Below are 21,162 nucleotides of genomic sequence, written 5' to 3'. Positions count from 1 at the left end.
TAACAGGTATGCCTTTAAGTTAATTAGTTGTATTTCTTTCCTTAATACGTTTGATCCAATTAGTTGTGTTGTGGCTTTTTGACTGGTACTGTATATATTTCAAACATTCAAATATATCGGTAGTTGTTGAATGTTGTGGGGGTGCACAAAGTCCTGCCAGCATATGTTTTAAGTGATGGCTGTTGATTGCAATTCATTTGATTTTATATACATATTCTATGAAGCAATCCTAAATATACAATTTAAGTGGTAGCTATAGAAAGGATAAATTAATGACCATTGAATGAACCATAAACTTAAAGAATAGAGGATTTAAATGTTTCTTTGTTTTGATACTGTTACTTTTAAACCGTCAGGATTGCTGTGCGATTGAGACACTGCTTAATCATACTTCCTGCATACTGTCCTGGGTCATGTTCATTAGGCACCAAACGGAAGAAACCGGACTGAAACAGGGAGGCGTCATCTGGATTTGTCCAATAAGACAAGCACATTTTTGCTCTCCCGTAAAAACATAGCGAAAGGTTTTCAATTTGTATCCTAATGAACAACTCGGCATACTGCCTTAGATTGGCTTCACTCTTCCTATAGGCTATTTCACTATGCTGGTTGCAGTCATTTGCCATTTAAAGTTCCAAAAAATATTTAACATACCAGTAATAATAGGTCAGATATGTGCAGAACAGATTATAAGATTGATCAACGAAGACATATTGTTGTTGTTTGACTGGATCAGGACATTTGGAAATACAAAAGGAATTTGGTCAGTTGTGAACATTAGTGAGCTCATTTCTGTCAGCTTGTGAAATACCCTTTGCTTCTATAGTTATGGTCTAGACTGACTGACGGGACATTTATATTTGGAGAGATTGCAGCAGTTCGAATGAATGTCATAATATGGACAGGATTTTCTCACGCTTTAGATTTTATTGTCCTTTGTGTTCACAAATGGAGTCTTATTTTTTTTTAGAGAGAATTTTACAAGTTTGTTCCAAGTTTTCATGTCATGTGAAGTCTGTATTTGTGTGTAGTAGACACGATGGACTTTGCATGTCTCCAATGGATTGAGTAGGAAATGCTGTTTTGGATTGAGAATGACTGTATGTCTAGAAGTCAGCTATGTTACCCAGCAAGTCAGATACGTTACTATAGGTAGTCAGCTACGTTACCCAGGTAGTCAGTTACGTTACCCTGGTTTTGGACGATGACACTTGGTGCTGGGAACAATATCCTAAGTACCTGCTTATGTTCATTTTACTTTCCAGTATTTTGATGCTGAATCCGCAGCTTGTACATCTTCTGAATATGTTGGTTCATGTATGTCAGTCACTTGAAGTTGGATGCAAACACATATAAATGAATGCATAACTTTTCCTAATGGGTGCCAGCTCTAGTATTGGTTTGGTCTGTTTGTATTATTTTGCTAGATGATTTTCTCTGAAGCCTGAATAAAAATCCCAGAATTGTATTTATCTATTTACCTGAGATCATTGCTCAGGGCCTAAGTGTAAATGTACATTGGCTTAACAGAGGACAATTTGTCCTAAAAAGTTTTAACCGAAGCAAGCATTTGCAACAAAAAACAAAGCCTTGATTCAAGACTGCACAGCCTGGCTTGAAGAGCAACCATAAAATGAATATTTGCATAATGTTACATCTGACAGTTTTTGAATGTTTGTTAGATAGAATCAAGCCAGTGGTGCGGGATTTTTTTCTCTTTTAGTTGGAGTCTTCCTTATGGGGGGAGTGACACATGATGTCTGAAACGTGGGTCTTATAGTGTGCTACTCTCCAGCTTCAGATCCATCTTCATCTTCTGTTTTTCCATCACTGCCTCCAGCTCAGTGGCCTTCCGGGCGTCCTGGGAGAACAGAACTTCAAATGAGTTCAAACCATGGAAAGACGACACAACAGGGACATTATGGATTTAAAACTGCGTACGACTGGAGTAAAACTGTTGGGACATGTATTAGTCTTATGCGTAAGTCAATACTGAGGAACACTGCAATAATCATAGGCTGCCTACTAAAGAATTCCAACGTCTATTAACCAACAAAAGGTGAAGCAGTACCTCCAACAGTGCTTTCTGCACAGTGAGCTGGCTGTACACTCTGGCGCCCTCGTCTGGTAGGACTTGTCGTAGGTCCTCTTTGTTCAGAGAGAAGAGCAAGGCTCCTGTCAGCTTTCCCAGTAATGTCACCGTCCTAAGCAGGGGAGGCACACAGCTAGTCAGTAACCTTACTCAGACATTACCCTTCATTTACCTGTCACATTCAATCATCCATGAACAATTCAGTCATCTCTGTACAGGAACTAGACAGATTGACTTGGTCGCAAGGTTACTGAGTCCAGATCTTAAGGACTATTTCAGGTTCAACCAATTACAATTGATTTGGTAGAAATGTATTGAATATCTGTATATTGTGACAAATTCCTTTGAACAGATCAGTAAGCAATACATAAGCAGTACCTAAATCTTGGAGTTACTATAAGTCCACTATACACGAGAAGTACCCATGACCAAAATAGGTCCCTGATTGGAATGTGATCAGTTTTGAGTTTGAGGTTGTTGGGGGTCACGTCAAACTCACGTCTCACTGAAGCCCTTCCCCCTGAGCCACTGCTCCACCTCCTCGGGGGGTGAGTTGTAGTCCAGGGGGACCAAGGTGTCCGACGAGCGAGGGATGACCAGTGGCTTGTTCAGGTTGGCCTTCCCATTGGTCAGTCTCTGGAGCAGTTCGTCATTCACCATCATGACTGAGGAGAGTTTTTACAATGCGTTAAAGTGTTTTCTAGGTCTTTGTTTGGCTTATCTTGCTAAAACAGAGCAGTCAGAAGACTTTCCTGTCATAAGAATGTAACCAAAAGGTTGCAGGTTCAAATTCCAGAGCTGACTTGGTGAAGAATCTGTCGATGTGCCCTTAAGCAAGCCCTTTAACCCTAGTTGTTCTGGATAAGAGTGTCTTCTAAATGACTAAAATGCTTTTATGCCATTTACACAGTGCAAACAAACAAACACTTTCCCCCCTCTCTGGAGCCTCCCTCACACACAATTGCGCGTGGACACAGACACAAACACACATTCACATAGCAGAGCAAAGACCAAGAGCGTCTCTGTGTAGTGCAGTGCCTGAGTCTCTCCTCTGACATACACAGACACAGACAAACACACACAGTGCAGAAATATACTGTTAATCCTCTCAGTATAGTGTGATACCTTTGTCTGCGTCATCTCCGGCTGGAATGTGTTGGCTGTATTGGTTGTATGATAGTGGGCGAGGGCGGTGGTGCGCTGAGGGGCTAGGAGTCAAGGAGCTAGGGTTAAAGGCTGGAGGGCTGGGAGGAATGTGAGTCTTGGCCAGGGCAGGTGAGACCGGAGGCTGGACCAGAGCAGAGGGGAAAGGAAAGAGAGAGGGAACAACATTGAAAACACTGATATGGAATATCGAATCACTGAAATTAATACCTGTACCAGTATCTGGGTGTGGGTAAAGGAACAGGTGTTGTTTGTGTGTCTTTATATTACATTGGGCTGTTACCTTAGGTTCTCTCATGGTGACAGGGCTGTCTATGTGAGCCATTGGCTCTAGGATGTTGAATGGGACAAAGCCAACCTCGTTGAAGCGATTACGACACTTCCACCAGCGTTTGGAAGACTCCACGACCTGACACAGTAAAGGAGAGGAGCCAATGTTTTTACAGAGAATAATTAAGGAGGAATAAAACAAGTGATATATTTAATCGTGTAGTATTACACAACTCACAATTTCCCATCTCTAGAAGTGATAGCTGTTGCCACGGTAACAACCAGTATGTACAGTTGAAGTCGGAAGTTTACATACACTTAGGTTGGAGTCATTAAAACTAGTTTTTCAACCACTCCACAAATTTCTTGTTAACAAACTATAGTTTTGGCAAGTCGGTTAGGATGTCTACTTTGTGCATGACAGAAGTAATTTTTTCAACAATTGTTTAATGACAGATTATTTCACTTATAATTCACTGTGTCACAATTCCAGTAGGTCAGAAGTTTACATACACTAAGTTGACTGTGCTTCTAAACAGCTTGGAAAATTCCAGAAAATTATGTCATGGCTTTAGAAGCTTCTGATAGGCTAATTGACATCATTTGGGTCAATTGGAGGTGTACCTGTGGATGTATTTCAAGGCCTACATTCAAACTCAGTGCCTCTTTGCTTGACATCATGGGAAGATCAAGAGAAATCAGCCAAGACCTCAGAAAGAAAATTGTAGACCTCCACAAGTCTGGTTCATCCTTGGGAGCAATTTCCAAACATCTGAAGGTACCACGTTCATCTGTACAAACAATAGTACGCAAGTATAAACACTATGGGACCACACAGCCGTCATACCGCTCAGGAAGGAGATGCGTTCTGTCTCCTAGAGATGAATGTACTTTGGTGCGAAAAGTGCAAATCAATCCCAGAACAACAGCAAAGGACCTTGTGAAGATGCTGGAGGAAACAGGTACAAAAGTATCTACATCCACAGTAAAACGAGTCCTATAGTGACATAACCTGAAAGGCCGCTCAGCAAGGAAGAAGCCACTGCTCCAAAACCACCATAAAAAAGCCAGACTATGGTTTGCAACTGGACATGGGGACACAGATTGTACTTTTTGGAGAAATGTCCTCTGGTCTGATGAAACAAAAATATAACTGTTTGAACTGTTTGGCCATAATGATCGCTATGTATGGAGGAAAAAGGGGGAGGCTTGCAAGTGAAGAACACCATCCCAACCGTGAAGCACGGGGGTGGCAGCATCATGTTGTGGGGGTGCTTTGCTGCAGGAGGGACTGGAGCACTTCACAAAATAGATGGCTTCATGAGGATGGAAAATTATGTGGATATATTGAAGCAACATCTCAAGACATCAGTCAGGAAGTTAAAGCTTGGTCGCAAATGGGTCTTCCAAATGGATAATGACCCCAAGCATACTTCCAAAGTTGTGGCAAAATGGCTTAAGGACAACAAAGTCAAGGCATTGGAGTGGACATCACAAAGCCCAGACATCAATCCTATAGAAAATGTGTGGGCAGAACTGAAAAAGCATTATGTGAGGAAGGAGGCCCACAAACCTGACTCAGTTACACCAGCTCTGTCAGGAGGAATGGGCCAAAATTCACCAAGCTTGTTGTGGGAAGCTTGTGGAAGGCTACCTGAAATGTTTGACCCAAATGAAACAATTTAAAGCCAATGCTACCAAATAATTGAGTGCATGTAAACTACTGACCCACTGGGAATGTGATGAAAGAAATAAAATATTAAATAAATCACTCTCTCTACTATTATTCTCACATTTCACATTCTTAAAATAAAGTGGTGATCCTTTACTGACCTAAGACAGGGAATTTTTACTTGGATTAAATGTCAGGAATTGTGAAAAACTGAGTTTAAATGTATTTGGCCAAAGTGTATGTAAACCTCCGACTTCAGCTGTATGTACAGTATGCCTAGAATCTGGCAAAGTGTACCTGTGCTATGCATCAATATTTATTTCCTAGGTTTTTTAACTCTGGCATACTAATGCTTGATTGAGGATACATTTATTTTAGAACTGGATTTTGTACAGTATCACCAATATAGCCGGATTGTGTACTGGATTTTTCTCATTTACAGATGTAGGATCTTAATTCGATCACCCTGTTGCAGGAGAACTTTCCTGCAATGCAGGAAATGTAAAACGTGTAGAGTATTTGAGGTTTAAAAAGGCTTCTGATTATAATCAACATAATAATTCACATTTCCTGTTGTTGCAGGATTATTTTCCTGCTCAAGCAAACTGGCTCAAATTAACCTCCTACATCTGTACCAACCATGTGTCTTACCATTAAAAGAGAGCCAAGCCCTTGAAGACTAGCTACCAGGCGTGTGTTGTTCAAGAACGCTCCTGAATTTGTCTGTTGTGTAATATTACCTAATGTCACTTAATGACTTTTCAGATGTTTACCTCCAGTGTATCTCCCTGTTGTACTGACAGCTCACTGTTGTTGCGGGCCACAAAGTCATAGCTGCAACTGTACATCCTCTCTCCCTCGGGGGGTAGGACACTGCTATCCCTGAGAGGAAATTAGTGTATTATTGATATAACTGCAAAATAAAAGTCAACAATACAAAAATACAAAAAAAATATGTTTGACTTGAAAACGTACATTTCATTGCTCTTAGGGGTGACTGGAGGTCCAACTGGCTGAGTAGGCTGCAACTGAATTAGAGAGAGAGGGAGAGAAAAAGGGAGGGGGTTGAGGAAGAGGTCAGGACAGTAAAGGGCACATTCATATGATGTTACACTCTTTGTCAACTCCTCAATGTACATGATGTACATGAATGTACATCTCTCTTATCACAAACCTCTTGTTTTTCTCTCAGGGCTTCATGTTTGTGTTGTGACTCAACTGGATCCTCATAAACCTGCCTGTCTGCCCTGGAGGCCTCTGGCTTCCACCCGTCCAGAAATACCGGTGTGTATGGGGCCACTGGCCCTTTGAGCTGGGAACTGAGAGGAGAGAGAGAAATTGCTGACCTTAACAAACAAATATTCTAACGAATAGTATAGCCAGTGTAGACATAGCCTAGAAAGGAATTTAACCATCTCTCTCCATAGTTGAAATACTGTACTATTTCCGTGGCTGCCTGAATAAACATTGACATTGACATGTCATGCTGTGTCATCATGTCATGTTGCTCCAACGTCACAGACCATAAGCCACAGAGTCAAAGAAGAGCCTTTATGAGTCTGGCACACTGGCACATGACCTGAGACAACCGACTGCCACACTCAATGCCCCAATCAAACGGGTCTATGGGGGCATCAACTGTTCTGTAGTTGTCAATACTGACCGTGGGAGTGTCCAGTGGGGCCCCAGAGCCGTCCATAGCAGCCTCTCCTCCTCAGACAGGTTGTCTTGAAGCAGGGTTACGGCTGAGTTGGTCAGGGCAGGACTGGTCACTGAGGCCCCTAGGGCAGGGCCCCCGGTAGTCCTCACCAGCTGAGGCCACAGAGTAAACAGACCACAGTTTAGATCAGGATCATTGGAAATAATGGGTTGACTGAACAATTGGCAACAGTAGATTCATTTTGAAGGGCAATCTAGGCCTAATGAACTCTAAAGGTCGGTTTTCCCAGACACAGATTAAAGTACTGGACTAAAAATAATATTCAATTGAGATTGAAAAGCTCTTTTCAATCCAGGACTAGGCTTAATCTGTGTCCGGGGAAACAGGCCTTATAATATATTGCCAATCACTGACTGGTATTACCCAATATGTGAATGTTATTACATGTCATTAGATATCACCATAGTGAAAAGATTGTTCAATGTGGATCATGTGCGGTTTCACCCTCTCATCCCTCTCAGCAGACAGAAATCTACAGATCAACAAGCCGTTACACCTCTCTTGGTTTCTCCCTGTTTCCATGAAGGTGTGCCAGGATACACACACCTAAGCTGCCTGTTTTTTTCCAATTCCACCCTCTATTCTTTCATGTAGTGATACAATAGTTTTATAGGCAGGCTGTTCTTACACTGTGCCAACCCTCTCTGAGTACCTGGCACACCTGAACATATTTCCTGTGCTTATCTTTACCATCTTCCATTACACTTCAACTTAAACATTTTTACGTCACAGACATATGACACTATTGGGTTAAATTGTGTCTTAATGAGTCTGTTTATAATGTTTTTGCTAACAAATACGACATTATTTATGTGACCAAAGTCAAAAAATGTGATAACACACTGGGCACTACCTTGTGCAAATATTGAACAGCACTCAAAATATATACGTTTTTTTTTTCTTCCAGTAACACTACCTCCCCTCTGTGTTGAAAACCATTCAATTGTTTCAACACAGTACATACTTGGGTAGCAATACACACTATAAACGGGCAAACACACTGTATGTACAAATAGACAGAGCCTGCATATAGTCTACATACAATAGTCTAGTAAGTATACGACAAAAGGAAGTCACAAATCAACATGACATCATTATAAGAGTACACAGCCATTCAGGACAGATTGTTCTTCAACAATCTAATTCCATAATTGAGTAGACATAACAAGGATGCTTATTATTATGTCAAAAGATACTAGCTACTTTTATTCTGCCCCTTCCAGTTATAAATATCTAATCCTGTGTTGACAGCAATAGCAACGTGTGTCGTCCCCGTAGTTCTCTCCCTCCAGGCCGCTCATAACCAGCGCGTAAGCAATGGTTATAAAGGTTATCAATGTTGACTCACCATATCCAGAGGTTTGAACACATGGTGGAGCAGCTCCTCTGAGGATGGGTTGGAGATGGAAGACTTGAGACGAGCCTGGGAAGAGGATGAGAGATGACGAGTGGGTACACAATATCTCAACTGTTTTGTTGACATAACAAAAGCTTGAAAGAAGTGTGGAGTAGTCATGGCAATAATCCATTTACTCACCAGTAGGCTGAAGCAGTATTTCAATTTTTGGAAGATGTCCATGAATTCTTCTTCAGGTGGAGGGCGAGCTTTTGCAGTAAGCAAGTCCTCTGTATTTGAGAGAAAAGACACAGAGACAACAACAAAAAATACACCCCAAAAAGATCAGCGATTTCAGCTTTGAACGGCATCTTGAGTTGAGCCAGTTTAGGAGGTCACTTGGCCAGCAAACCTATTGTTGCTGAAGTGAACTTCCTTAACGTCGAGCCCTATAGGGTATGTGAGTTGCTTATCCCTCTTACCCTCTGCTGTTTGCTTGCGACTTTTCTTCTTCTTCTTCCTCTGGCTTAAAACCGAGGCAGCTTCTGCAGTCTGTTGGAGCTTTGCCATGAAGACCTCAATGTCATCGAAACAGTGATTAAGGATCCCCTGGAATTTAGACGCATGAGAAAAGAGTTAACTCGACAGTAGAATTGTGATTAAAACATTTTAAAGTATTTAATGGTATTATTACGTACCACTTCTTTCTCAGCTCGTAGAAAAGAGCTATCAGGTTGTTGCCCGCTGTTGACGCCATTCGCTGTTGAGGACATAGAAGAAGAGTCAGAGCGTCCATTTCCATTCATTACCTTGGTTGGAATTTCCTGCATTTAGAATTCCTGCCCCCCTCTAACTCCGGACACACCTTCCCCCAACACACACAATGCAACCTCTATACTCATGAGAACCTTTCACCTTAAAGGGGCAATCTGCAGTGCTACATTCTTTTTTGGAATGATAAATACTCATTGATATGTATTCATATCAATGAGTATTTATGTACTCATTGATTTGATGTCATGGAGGATCAGTCCTTGCATCCATAGCTCTGTCTATGAATTTGAGAGAGGTTACATTTCTCCAGCCCCATCCCCTTTTACTGAAAGGCAGGGAGTTCTCTTTGTTATTTTTTCAACTGTTGATTGCCGGTTGAAATACCCCTACCGGTGCTTCATTTCCCCCCTATCTCCCTCACTCTCGCTCATCCTCTCTTTTCCCCACTCTTCCCCTCCTAGACAATTTGTTTCAAAGCATTTCATTGACTTGGCAAATACGTAAATTGCCAGAGCATGCACAAACAAGATGGTTCCTGTCTTCTTGCCTCTGATTCCTGGGTAGGGTGGAGGGTTGGCAGGCGGGGCATTGGGAGCATGTGGAATGGGGGGACTCGGAATTCCGTAGGGGTCCATCATCGCTGCTTTGGTATTTTGAGGAAGAACGGGGTCTATCGGATGAAGTCTGTAGGAAAAGGAGAGAGATTTTTCAGAAATCATGCACCTTTCTACCTTCCAGTATAGTTTTTGTAAAGCAACTTTGTCATTTGACTTCATGGTTGGAATTCACCTGATAGAACACAAATTAAGCTGTAGTCAGTAAGGTCAATATCCTGACTTGCAACAAAGGCCTGTCATTATCATGAATATGATTCATGCAAAAATGTCAATGCTGTTCTTAGGTCATCCTGACTGTTGCTGATAACAACCATTCATTCAACCCCATAAGAAACGCCCTTCACTAAAGGCATATGAAACATATTGAATCTCCCTGGTAAAGAATTATTGACATATGGAGTCAAATGTGCACAATCCAGTATCAATAGGTCATTTTCTGATCATCTGATAAACTGAAAAGAAAGCACAAACAATCTCTATCTGTGCTAATCTAGCGAAAATAAACTTTTTTAAACATAAAATGTCAGATTTAACAGGCAGAGGTCCTCAGATTAGTTCTCATATCAATATCAACGTAGGCCCGCTGTGACGAACATACGTCAACTCACATATACAACTTTCTATAGCTAAAATGACAAAGTTTAGTCAGAATTGGCACAAAAGATTTAGACAGACATAGAGTTCTGTCACATTTGTCACATTTGTAGGTCGAGGCATTGTTTGACATTGGTCTGTTTGCTAACCCTCGAAGACAAACATACTGTCCACAAAGTAACACCTACTCAACAGTATGCATTTCAATGCGATTCAGCAATTCAGAAATATACCCCAGGTAGCATCTTAGTTATAGCCTACCTTTTCTGTGTGTCCTCTAAATGTCATTTAACTGTGTGTTTCAAAGCATTTCTGAGTTTAGGCCTGCATCAGTGAACCAGCACCATTCGCTCTCTCCTCTCCTCCATACCACAATGGCCTTGTTCTCTCTGTCACACCTTCTTAAGTTATGTAGAAACCAGTCAAACAAGTCTGTCCTCCCTCGTTCTCAGCCTCTCTCTCTCTCTCTCTCTCTCTCTCTCTCTCTCTCTCTCTCTCTCTCTCACTCTCTCTCACTCTCTCTCTCACTCTCTCTCTCACTCTCACTCACTCACTCACTCACTCACTCACATAGAAACTCAGTGGACGGTACACTCTTAGAAAAAAGGGTTCCAAAAGGGTTCTTTGGCTGTCCCTATAGGAGAACCCTTTTAGGTTCCAGGGTGAACTCCTTTGGGTTCCATGTAGAACCCTCTGTAGAAAGTGTTCTACCTGCCACCAAAAATGCTTCTTCAAAGGGTTCTCCTATGGGGACAGCCGAAGTTTTAGATAGCAGCTTTTTTTGTGTAAACAACATAAGTCAGTCGTGGCCGTGGGACCTTCCTACATCTTTTAAATCTCTCTCTGTGCCCCTCTCGCTCTCGCTCTCTCCGCCATGAAGGACAATAACAATCACAGTACCTGAGGGCCTCTGGGCGCTTCTTGGACCTCGATGAGTAACCTGACACTGCCCTTGTGATGTCGTCACGAATTTGCTCTGCCTGCGAACACAACCATCAATAAGAGACATCACTGTTGTCCGGTTGAACCTGAACTACAGTGACAGTTCATTTCCATTTAGAATGCGTACCATATCAGGTAATCACAGGACAGGCTCATATAGTTTAAGAAAGCATATTATTCAGATGTAGAATTTTATTTTGACCATCCTGCATTGAGATTTAAAAAGGCTTCTGAAGTATGTAATTAAGTATGTATTTAAGTATGTAATTTCCACTTTAAAATTTCAGACTTGTTTTTCCCTTATGATTTTTTTTTCAATCCCCACAAAAGTGTCCATTAATTATAATAAACATACTAATTCACATTTTCTGTTGCTGCAGGATTATTTTCCTGCTGTAGAAAACTGACTCAAATTAACATCCTACATCTGTAACTAGGGTCAGGAGTTTTGCCTGGCCTGATCTCCCAGGACCCAGAGTTTTCGGAAGCATCCATAAAACACCCATACTGCTGCACTCACCCTTACGGTCTCACAGTTGAAGAAGAGAACGTCAGGCTTTATCAGAGGTGCGCTTTGGCAAACGAGTAACAGGAGGGATGGAAATCGTTTCTCAGTGAAGATGGCGTCACAGCGATGGATAGATGAAACTGGATACTTCTCCAACTCATCCTGCATGAATACAATACAATCAACATTTCAAATGACTGGAACTGCAACGCCTCACATATAACCATGGCTAATGTCAATTAGAAAACAAGGTCTGAAGACTAGAGAGCTTTTAAATCAGTAGCATCATGAAGGTCATATGTACAAGCCTTAACCGAAATGTAACTTGCCTTTGTTAATTAATAAGGCATTGTCCTACTGTTCACGCATCTCATATAAAGCAAATGTTTAATTGTGACCCCCCTCCCCCATGTTGGAGTTCTCTGTTCCTCTGTCCACATCCCCTACATATATATCATGCCACATGTATTGGTAGGGAGATGTGCAAAGCATTATGGGTACTGTAGTAGATCATGCTACACAACCCACCTGGCTCTGTGTGTCTCTGAGTCGGAGGGCCTCAGGGCTAATCTCCAGAACTATCTGCTGGCTCCACAGCTTCTCCGCTCGGGCCAGTCGGGACAGACGAGACTGGGCCTCATCCACACTATTCACCTCCCCATCCTGCAGGGAGAACGTCACCAGGTGCTGCACAGGGAAGTGAAATAAAGAAAAAAGATCTTCCTAGGTCTGTATCTTAATTACATGGGTATAACACTTGAAAAGTTCTGATATAATACAACTTAAATAATGTTCAGAACACTTACATTGATAAGATATCGTGAGACGTCTGTCATCATGTGACTGTTACTTGACGGATATCTGGGTTTTCCTGGAGGCAGAGTAAACCGGTCTGAGGAAAATTCTTACTTGGTAATGATGAAGATCATTGTAAGAATGATGACACTACAGAGCCTCTCATTCATAAAGGATTTAGAACTGTGTAACAGAGGGTGGAGCCAAAAGAACTTTGGTCTATGATGGGTGTAGTTCATTTGGTATTGTCAGTTATCAATGAGTCTTAGAATCCAACTGCTTTGATTTGAGCAATTAACTGTCCTGAATATACTGTCCTCTCACCATAGATGATGTCACCTGGATGACCCAAGAGGAAACTGAAAGTCCTCACCTGGAGTTCCTCCCTGTGTCAGTGTCGTGCTGTCCCTCACCCACTGACCTGTGACTTACCCACCCAACCAGTTTGACCACAGTACTGTAGTGCCACATGTTATATCTCAGTCATTGATCTGCCTGATAACCCAAGCGACTCCCCCAATCACATTCCGGGAAAAGTCTGAGTAACTCACATGCATAAAATCCATTCATACTTGATGACTTGTTTTATGTTCCGTAAAAATCTTTTAACATCCCAAGTCTGTTCCCATCAGCAGTCAGGAATATAATAATAATAATAATAATGTGGTCTTATTTCACATGTAAGTCTACATAACGACTACGAGCATTCCGTTTCTCTGCACATGTTTTCATACCAAAATGTCATTAGCATATATCATAGTAATAGTAAATATATGGCCTAAGACCTGATGTTGAAATGTACAGCAGGTGCCATGATGTACAGATCTCACATATTGTCAAGAGCATTTCTGAAATCAATACCACCGCAGTGAAATTTCATACAATCTTTACGTATCTACCAGAGCATCTTATTTCCACCTCGTCAATGTTGGGGTTAATCTCGTTGTGAGAGTGCATGACAATGCTTCCGAAGAGAGAATAAATACATTTGTTTTACAGCATAATGATTGTTGTATTGAATCTGTGAATGCATGTTATGTGCGTTCTAATCCCTTACCTCCGACCCTTGACCCGAAATCCACTGGTTCCCAAACAAAAGGTAAACAAACAAAATCAGGAAAAAGTTAGTGGCCTCTGATTTAGCCTTCTATTAGATATATGTGTTATTTTAGTAAATCAAAAAGTCCAAAATATTTATACCAAAGTTGAGAAATGTGTCTCGTTCAGTGTGGCAGCAGCTTTCTTAATCCTGTTCCTGCTCTCTCTGTCACTCTCTGTAAGGCGAGGATTTCCAGTGGTGCGTCACCTAACCCAGGCAAGCCCAGCCCAGGCCACTCCGCCTTAAACATTTACACACACACACACGGAATGCTATTTATGTCTAGGTACATTTAAGGTGGGCCTTTTTGGATAGTCAACAAAGTGAGGGAGCGCCTCTTTACTGGAGTTTCAGGTAACAGAATATTGAGGACCCTTACAGAAAAAAATGTCACGTGATCATGTGATTTTATGTGAGGGGTTTTGGGGGACATGAAATGTGATCACATGAGATGTGTTCACGTGAAATTCATGTGATTTTTCCATAAGGGTATTTCAGTGGGCACTTTTTGCGTAGTAACGCAACTGTTGTTATTTTAGTGGCGTGATAACACACATATTGTTATTTTATGGGAATTTTTTGGAACACTTCACATTTGTTAAATTTCATGTGAAATCATGTGCAAGTGAAAATTCACATGTGAAAACATGTGCAAACATGTCTTTGGAACGCTTCACATGAGATTTTGTGGGAATTTGATTATCAGGTCAGGGATGCTCCAGTGGGAGGAGTTTGAACTGGGTGAATAGTGATTGCATTTGTTTTGGGACCAGGCTGCCTACTGGGCGTGAGCCCGGTGCCCCGTTCAAAGCCCACGGCAAGGCTCGGCTCCAAACAAAACCCTATGCTGCTTTGTTTACATGACCTAAGAAACAGATTACTGTTCATTTAACAAAGGGTACTCCTCCCTCAGCGCTTTTGCTCATTCACGTCACAGGGCATAGGCGGGTAAACCTCGGCTCAGGTTATTAGAACTCCCTCTATGTTTTCACACGTTCTCACATGTCGTCACGCTTAGTTTCATGTTGTCATATGTTGCTTTATATGTTGTCACGTGTTATCACATGAACTTCACACGTTATCACATGAACTTCACACGTTATCACATTAACTTCACACGTTATCACATTAACTTCACACGTTATCACATTAACTTCACACGTTATCACATTAACTTCACACGTTATCACATTAACTTCACACGTTATCACATTAACTTCACATGAGATCAGGTTAAATTCCTGTGTTATTTCCGTAATGGTGAGGACCATGTTAGGTTTTTTGTAAGATGTTCTCAAGACATTTGTTTTACCAGTTGTCAGGACGTCAGGTGATCGTCCCAGATGGTCCCAAACACAGGAGGTTGGTGACACCTTAATTGGGGATGATGTTTCCATATGTTTATACCATTCTTTTAGCTCCGTTTCTGACATTATTATAAGCCGTCCTCCACTCAGCAGCCTCCAAAGGTCCCAAACCATACCAAACCATTATAGGTAAAGTAATGGCATGGTGATTTTTAAGTAAGTAGTATGCGGCTCAGCTAAAAAAAAAAAATACCCCACATCCTCACCTGGGATTTGAACTCAAAACCTCTGGATTTGAAGTGTGCTGAGCTTCCCACTGTACCACACTCATTACATATAATGCAGCTCTACACTTAGTGGGTCATTTGTCATCTGCACTGCTATTTCAGCTATCAGTTAATCTGACTTTTCTCACATCATTGATTTCATTTACTTATTTCAGCAATTTGAGGGTTTTCAGGTATAGTTTCCTAATGTTGGTAGGGCATGTGATTTTGTTTCAATGTTACTCCTGAATCATTTTGATAGATACAATTGTTTTTCATTCATGTATTTTTAACAAAGCTGAGATTTACTCTTGAAGTCCAAAGTGTAGAAATACACGTGAAATCAGCCATTGACATAGAGGTGATAGCGTAGCAGAAAGAATGTTGTGAACCAGGGGGTTGTGAGTTCAAATCCTGGGAGAGGACAAGTTGAATAAGAAGGACTGTCTAAACATATGTAATGTATGTCAAAGTCTCATGAATATGTATGTTGAAATAACTTTGTGTTAAAAGCACTGTGTGTGTGTATTGTAACTACTCATTTTTGTTGTCACGTGAAGTGCTCCAAAAACACGTTTTCACATGATTTCACATATTCCCCTTGAGTCCTACAGATATCAAATACTATTTGAAGCTGAATATGTCATAAGATACATTTGTGCGTTTGTTTTTCTTTTTTTGCTGGTGGCTCACTCTCTGATGATTAGCCTAGTGTTGATCTACAAATGTCTACAGGATTAAATACTATAGCCATGATAATTCAGAGGCATCACTGACACTATTGCCAAAAGCTTGCCAGCCATGTCTGTCAATGAGCTTGGTGATTTGGCCAAGTTCCAAGTTATGGCCCATGGTTAAATTCACAACATTTTCTGACTGGAAGCGAATGCAAAAGGAAATAAGAGAAGTAAAGTGGTAGTGAAAACCTGTAAAAACTAGTAAGTCTTTCTTGGTTGGAATAAGGCTTTTGCATCAATGTTGTTACATTACTTTTTCCACATTTTATACCCCATATTGAAAAGCAAAAACTGCTTTTTAATTTTTTTGCAAAAAAAAAACAAAAAAACTTTGCTATGAGACTCGAATTTGAGCTCAGGTGCATACTGTTTCATCCTTTATACAACTTGATTGGAGTCCACCTGTGGTAAATTCAATTGATTGGACATGATTTGAAAAGGCAGAGACCTGTCTAAATAAGGTCCCACAGTTGACAGTGCATGTCAGAGCAAAAACCAAGCCATAAGGTCGAAGGAATTGTCTGTAAAGCTCTGAGATAGGATTGTGTTGAGGCACAGATCTGGGGATGGGTACTAAAAAATGTCTGCATCATTGAAGGTCCCCAAGAACACAGTGGCCTCCATCATTCTTGAATGGAAGTTTGGCACCACCAAGACTCTTCCGAGAGCTGGCCGCCCGGCCAAACTGAGCAATCGGGGGAGAAGGGCCTTGGTCAAGGAGGTGACCAAAAATCCAATTGTCACTCTGAAAGAGGTAGAGAGTTCTATCTCTGCAGCACTCCACCAATCAGGCCTTTATGGTAGAGTGGCCAGACAGAAGTCACTCCTCGGTAAAAGGCACATGACAGCCCGCTTGGAGTTTGCCAAAAGGCACCTAAAGACTCTCAGACCATGAGAAACAAGAGTCTCTGGTCTGATGAAACCAAGATTGAACTTTTATGGCCTGAATGCCAATCGTCAGGTCTGGAGGAAACCGGGCACCATCCCGACGGTGAAGCATGGTGGTGGCAGCATCATGATGTGGGGATGTTTTTCAGCGGCAGGGACCGGGAGACTAGTCAGGTTCGAGAGAAAGATGCACAGAGCAAAGTACAGAGAGATCCTTGATGAAAATCTGCTCCAGAGTGCTCAAGACCTCAGACTGGGGCAAAGGTTCACCTTCCAACAGAACAACAACCATAAGCACACAGCCAAGACAATGCAACAGTGGCTTTGGGACAAGTCTCTGAATATCCTTGAGTGGCCCAGCCAGAGCCCGGACTTGAACCCAATCAAACATCTCTGGATAGACCTGAAAATAGCTGTGCAGTGACGCTCCCCATCCAACCTGACAGCTTGAGAGGATCTGCAGAGAAGAAAGGAAGAAATTCCCCAAATACAGGTGTGCAAAGCTTGTAGAGTCATACCCAGCAGACTCAAGGCTGTAATCACTGTCAAAAGATACTACAACAAAGTACTGAGTAAATGGTCTTAATACATATGAATTTGATATTTCTATTTTTTATTATTACATTTGCAAACATTTCTAAAAACCTGTTTTTGCTTTGTCATTATGGGGTATTGTGTGTAGGTTGAGGGACATAAACAATTTAATACATTTTAGAATAACGTTGAATCGTAACAAAACGTGAAAAAAATCAAGGGTCTGAATACTTTCCGAATGCACTGAAAAGTAGTGCACAGTACGTGAAGAATTGGATCAAGTGGTTGGTGCTCAATGACCGATCCGAATGGTGGATGGAGCGCTGAAGTCCACTCAATCCATTCTATTGTTTTTTTGATAGTCTCTCCCTTCTCACGTATATTTGGGTTATGAGATTCCCTGTGAGAGCCTTCGAGCCCAAACCCATGCAGTGTGCTAAATTATATATATTTTTTCAAGTGTATGTAGACCGGAGGAGTATCATATGCCAGCTGATCCTGTGGCTCAGTTGGTAGAGCAGCGTTTCTTAAAGTATGGGTCGCGGACCTGTTAATGGTGGGTCGCGACGTTAATGTATAATTATTTCACTAATTACTGGGATTGTTTCGGCCAAGTGCAACTGCGCTCTCAGCGGTCTCTGCTCAGTTTGGCAGCAGCGCGAGAGGGAGATACCCATGTGTTTCGCTGTTTACCGGATCCTTTTTTTCTGCAGTTTTGTTGAAGATCACTCCGCGACCCACACGCTGCAGCGCTGTCGTTCAAGCCCCTGACTTGTTATCACAGCTCGCCATCTCACACCGATGTCATGAAATGGGCTCATGCTAGCCACAAGTTCTGACTGAGCTCAATCGTCATGAAACGCAAATAGTGATTACGTTTGGTCTCTTTCATAGAAACTTTGAGGAATAACGAGGCGCGCTCACAATGTGTGTTGTGTGGGGAAGTGCTTAAGTCATGAGTCTCAAAATGAGCAAATTAATAAAACTACACGCCCCGACCAAACAGCCAGGCACAACATGACGGTAAACTCACGGAGTTCTTTCAGAACAGGGCAGCATGCTTCGAAAGTGGGAAATTAACTCACCTAGCAAGGTATTGTCATTTTGTAACAGGTGATGATAAGCAGAGATAAGGTAGTAACTAATTATCTCTCATAGTACTAGATGTGAGTTTCACTTTCAAATCATCCCTGGCCTTGTAACGTTACACATCTAACAAATAACGTTTGCCAAAGCAAGCTAACTAGCAACCCTAAGAAACAGTACAGATGAAGATGAAAAATGATCAGGCCTACTGTACATTTTATTGTACAAATTATTGTTGAAAACAATTCTAGGTTGGAACTGTTGCTGTTACAAGATACTTTTTGAGACAAACACGTACACAGTTATTGGTTGCTCATCTTCAGCAGGAAGCGTCTCCTGCCTGACTGGGAAAGCAGTAGATTTTCTGATCCAGTTTGGCACCACATAACTATGCAATTCAGGTTTCTCAAGTACAGAAATAATGCCAATGCTGAGCATGACCTCAGTGTTGCACTGTTAAAAACTGAGCCCAGAATAGACATGCGTGTTGGAAACTTCAACCAGCCACACACCTCTAATTAGGACTACCTGGTTAAATAAAGGTGAACAAAAAGGTAATAAAGGTAATAAAAAGGACTGTGTGTTCTGTGTTAGGTGATCAATCAGTTTATTCCAGTTCAGAATAAAAAAGTGTGTATTTTAAGAGCAACAGTTCCAAACTAGACTTTCTATCAACAATAATTTATACAGTAAGAAGTGATGTAGGCCAAATATTTTTTTTCATCTATACTGTTGCTTAGGGTTGCATGATCAAAAAGCCTGTGTGTGTGTGTGTGTGTCTGCTCTGTAATACATCTGTGTGATGTGATCAATCTGTTTATTACAGTTCAGAATTAAATTATTTATTGTATTTTAACAGCAACAGTTCCAACCTGAACAGGTGTGTAAGAGTTTTTTTAAGGGGAAAAAATAAACATGAAAATATATTTATGGGTATTTCATTGTTATTTGTTTTTGTCTATTTTGCTTTTTTTTTAGGCATAAGGGAAATGAAATGTACCGATATTTACGCATAGTTGCATATTTTCCTAAGCTTGGGTCCCAGGAAAACACAGAATTTCTCATTTGGGTCCCAGGCTGAAAAAGTTTTAGAACCCCTGTGGTAGAGCATTGTGCTTGCAATGCTATGGGTGTGGGTTTGATTCCCATGGGGGACGAATATAAAAAAGTATGAGAATGTATGCACTCACCACTGTAAGTCACTCTGAATAAGAGCGTATGCTAAATTTCACTATCTACCCCCCCAAGCCATAAGACTCCTCAACATCTAATCAAATGGCTAACCAGACTATTTGCATTTCACCCCCTCCCCCACCCCTTATTTTACTCTGCTGCTACTCTCTGTTTATAATCTATGCATAGTCACTTAGATAACTCTACCTACGTCTACATATTACCTCGACTAACCGGTGACCCCGCACATTGACTCTGTACCGGTACCCCCTGTATATAGCCTTGCTATTCAAATCAAATCACATTTATTAATATAGCCCTTCGTACATCAGCTGATATCTTAAAGTGCTGTAAAGAAACCCATCCTAAAACCCCAAACAGCAAGCAATGCAGGTGTTGAAGCACGATGGCTAGGAAAAACTCCCTAGAAAGGCCAAAACCTAGGAAGAAACCTAGAGAAGAACCAGGTTATGAGGGGTGGCCAGTCCTCTTCTGGCTGTGTCGGGTGGAGATTATAACAGAACATGGCCAAGATGTTCAAATGTTCATAAATGACCAGCATGGTCAAATAATAGGTCTGGGACAGGTAGCACGTCCGGTGAACAGGCCAGGATTCCATAGCCGCAGGCAGAACAGTTGAAACTGGAGCAGCAGCACGGCCAGGTGGACTGGGGACAGCAAAGAGTCATCATGCCAGGTAGTCCTGAGGCATGGTCCTACGGCTCAGGTCCTCCGAGAGAGGAGGATTGTTATTTTACTGCTGCTCTTTAATGATTTGTTTTTTATATTTTTTCTTAAAACTTTGTTGGTTAAGGGCTTGTATTTAATAATTTCACTGTACGGTCTACACCTGTTGTATTTGGAGCGTGTGACAAATACAATTTGATTTGATTTCAGAGATAGATGGGAGGGGTTGAGTGGAGCTGAAGGATGTTGTCCATTAGTTTACTTCAGTTAGGAGAGGGATGGTAGGGTTAGGTGAAAAAAAAAATATATATATATACACTGCTCAAAAAAATAAAGGGAACACTTAAACAACACAATGTAACTCCAAGTCAATCACACTTCTGTGAAATCAAACTGTCCACTTAGGAAGCAACACAGATTGACAATAAATTTCACGTGCTGTTGTGCAAATGGAATAGACAACAGGTGGAAATTATAGGCATTTGCCGTTGCTAAGCAAAACACCCCCAATAAAGGAGTGGTTCTGCAGGTGGTGACCACAGACCACTTCTCAGTTCCTATGCTTCCTGGCTGATGTTTTGGTCACTTTTGAATGCTGGCGGTGCTTTCACTCTAGTGGTAGCATGAGACGGAGTCTACAACCCACACAAGTGGCTCAGGTTGTGCAGCTCATCCAGGATGGCACATCAATGCGAGCTGTGGCAAGAAGGTTTGCTGTGTCTGTCAGCGTAGTGTCCAGAGCATGGAGGCGCTACCAGGAGACAGGCCAGTACATCAGGAGACGTGGAGGAGGCCGTAGGAGGGCAACAACCCAGCAGCAGGACCGCTACCTCCGCCTTTGTGCAAGGAGGAGCAGGAGGAGCACTGCCAGAGCACTGCAAAATGACCTCCAGCAGGCCAC

At 41.6% G+C, this 21,162-nt stretch overlaps 1 protein-coding gene across 3 annotated transcripts; it reads right to left on the bottom strand.

Annotated features, from left to right (window-relative positions):
• Window positions 1-36: 36 nt before the first annotated feature.
• On the bottom strand, window positions 37-13,797 carry LOC112223665 (epidermal growth factor receptor kinase substrate 8-like protein 1). 3 transcript variants are annotated; one of them, XM_024386776.2, is made up of 20 exons: window positions 13,685-13,797; window positions 13,542-13,565; window positions 12,496-12,560; window positions 12,218-12,376; window positions 11,702-11,851; window positions 11,140-11,219; window positions 9,576-9,712; window positions 8,953-9,014; window positions 8,737-8,863; window positions 8,456-8,544; window positions 8,267-8,341; window positions 6,862-7,010; window positions 6,373-6,517; window positions 6,174-6,226; window positions 5,972-6,080; window positions 3,540-3,665; window positions 3,218-3,380; window positions 2,592-2,757; window positions 2,072-2,204; window positions 37-1,861 (listed from the first exon to the last, which is right to left on the bottom strand). In XM_024386776.2, the coding sequence occupies exons 3-20, from the start codon at window positions 12,526-12,528 to the stop codon at window positions 1,775-1,777; spliced, it is 2,043 nt and encodes a 680-aa protein (XP_024242544.1). In that variant the 5' UTR covers window positions 12,529-12,560; window positions 13,542-13,565; window positions 13,685-13,797; the 3' UTR covers window positions 37-1,774. The 3 variants fall into 3 exon arrangements, with proteins under 3 accessions (XP_024242544.1, XP_024242543.1, XP_024242545.1); XM_024386775.2 differs by having other exon boundaries at window positions 13,542-13,751; XM_024386777.2 differs by lacking the exon at window positions 13,542-13,565 and having other exon boundaries at window positions 13,685-13,708.
• Window positions 13,798-21,162: the final 7,365 nt, after the last annotated feature.

This window comes from Oncorhynchus tshawytscha, linkage group LG24, assembly GCF_018296145.1.
Source record: "Oncorhynchus tshawytscha isolate Ot180627B linkage group LG24, Otsh_v2.0, whole genome shotgun sequence".
NCBI classification, from domain to species: Eukaryota; Metazoa; Chordata; class Actinopteri; order Salmoniformes; family Salmonidae; genus Oncorhynchus; species Oncorhynchus tshawytscha.
Note: the sequence above shows the minus strand (reverse complement) of the source record. Positions and strands in the feature narration are given on the sequence as shown.